Below are 2,241 nucleotides of genomic sequence, written 5' to 3'. Positions count from 1 at the left end.
TGTTGGGAAGGTGAGCATCATGGAATGCCAGTTTAATAGAACAAGTGTTCTTGCATTGAGGGAGTACTTGAGTGGAGACCCAATGTCCATTTGCTACCTTAATACAAAATGTATATATATATGCACATAGATCTATTTCCACCTCCTCATATATAAATATATGTACATATGTACATACCTGTATTTAGACCTCTATAAATGCCCTTTACCTTCTAGCTCTTTCCCCTATTTCCTTTTCCTTTCCTCTTGTCCCACTATCACATTCAGCCTTCATTAGGGTTTCAGTAATTCCTCTTGGTTGCATTACCCTTGGTCACACCCTACCAGGCCTCCTACACCCTCCTCACCCCCGATTTGGATCACTTGTTGTTCCCTTGTACCTGGGTTTGTTAATACCATTACCTTTTCCCCCACCTCCCCTTCTTCCATGTCTCCCCGGAACTGTTAGTCCCATTGTGTTGCTTGGTTGTGCTTTTGTCTTGTTTTTGTGCATGTTATTATCTCTGTCTGAATAAGACAGGCTGGATGAACAATCTGGAGGAGAAAACAATGGGGAAAGGGTCTTATGGATGAACTCTGGCTCAGATGAGGTCCTATCGGACTGAAGTGGCCTCTACATCCCACGAGTGGTGTCATTACAAGGAGAGGAGGATTTGATGACCCAGAGACACACAGAGGGGAGTTGGGCATGGGGAGGCGGAGGCAGGACTGGAGTGGGTGGCTACAAGCCAAAGAATGCCCAGGATTCCTGGGAGCCACCAGAAACGGAGAGATCAGGTAGGGCCCTCCCGCCGAGCCTCCAGGCGGAACAGGTCCCTGTGGACACCTTGGCGTTAGACTTCCAGCCTCCAGAACTGAGAGAATAAGTGCCTGGTCTGTGGAACTTCTTCCAGTGGCCACAGTGCCGCAGGGAGTGAGGTTCTACATGCAGGAGAAGGGGGGCGGCCTGTTTCCTGAGCACAAGGAGGAGGGACAGCCTTGGGGGGCTCTTGAGACTAGACTTCAGACTGGGCAGAGGGCAGAGCCCCTGCATCTGCCCCTCTCTGCCCAGGAGACCCTGTTTTTGTGTCTTCCAGCAGCCCCTTCCCCACAGGTGCTGAGGGGACTCTTCAGAGAACCCCTGAGAGCAGCTGCCTGAAGGGTGCCTGGGACGGCGCCCTTCACAGGGTGGGCTCTGAGAAGGGACCAGGGACGAGGTTGCTATGGCGTCCACCATCCCAGGCACCAAACAGGCCTGGTGGGTAGGTCTTGGACGGCAGGCCACTGCAGTGCATGTCAGGAGGCTCTCTTGGGGAGGGTTGGGGAAGCATCAGGTTGTGACCAGGCATGGAGGGCATGGGAAACTGCGCCTCCCCCTGGTCCTGGATGCAACTAGATATGACTAGAGAAAGCAACGTCTCATCCAAGTTGCGTGAGTTTATTCGTTTTCCAAGCAGATTCCTGGGGTGGACCCAGTCGATCCAGAGCAGCTCCCCAGGAAGGGAGACCCCCCACCCCACCCCACCCCCTGGCCAGTGCAGAGACCTGGTGACCCAAGCGCCAGGGAGAGGAGGTGGTGGATACAGGTATGTTGTCTAGAGGAGCAGAGAGCCCTTCATAGGCTCAGGGAAGAAAGGATGTGTCAGCCCATCTCTCCAATTGGTAAGAGGCAGTTCCTGAAGGCACCAGGGAAGGTGTGCCCACTCAGCAGGACTTTTGGCCCCCACAGCAGGCTGGGCGGGGACATGCAGGGCGGCAGAGCAGGGACATGGAGGAGGAGGCAGGGGCACAGCAGGCAGGCTTGCACACGGGTTGGCAGATGAGGGACATGCAGGAGGAGGGTTTGCAGCAGGAGGGGGCACAGGGAGAGGGCTGGCAGCATGAGGAGGATGAGCAGGGGCCGGCCCCACAGCAGACGGGTACACAGCAGGCGGGCTTGCAGCAGACAGGCGTACAGCAGACGGGCGTACAGCAGATGGAAGTACAGCAGAGGGGCACACAGCAAGGGGATAGTGTGCAACAGGTGGGCTGGCAGCAGGAGGGCCCACAGGAGCTGGTGCAGGTTGATTGGCAGGGGCTGGATACACAGGCCTCCTGACAGCAGGCATTGGATTCACAGCTCACAGGGGTGCAGATGTAAGTCAGGCAAGGGGCGGGGGCGCAGCAGGGAAGAGCGCAACAGAGGGGGACACAGCAGCTGGGGGCACAGCAGCAGGACTGGCAGCAGGAGGGGGTACAGCAGCAGGACTGGCAGCAGGAGGG

The 2,241-nt window shown here is 56.4% G+C and overlaps 1 protein-coding gene across 1 annotated transcript; it reads right to left on the bottom strand.

The window, feature by feature from the left end:
- Positions 1-1,683: 1,683 nt before the first annotated feature.
- Positions 1,684-2,235, bottom strand: LOC105978866 (keratin-associated protein 10-3-like; the record flags this gene model as incomplete). The annotated part of the gene is made up of 1 exon (XM_030888718.1): positions 1,684-2,235. A coding segment is annotated over one exon (552 nt), but the record flags the coding sequence as incomplete, so codon positions are not given.
- Between the last annotated feature and the right edge of the window lie 6 nt (positions 2,236-2,241).

The sequence above is a fragment of the Echinops telfairi genome, unplaced genomic scaffold (genome assembly GCF_000313985.2).
Source record: "Echinops telfairi isolate 266 unplaced genomic scaffold, ASM31398v2 ScPeMD7_7469;HRSCAF=8507_0, whole genome shotgun sequence".
NCBI lineage: Eukaryota > Metazoa > Chordata > Mammalia > Afrosoricida > Tenrecidae > Echinops > Echinops telfairi.
The sequence above is the reverse complement of the archived record's forward strand: the minus strand, read 5'-3'. Positions and strand labels throughout refer to the sequence as shown.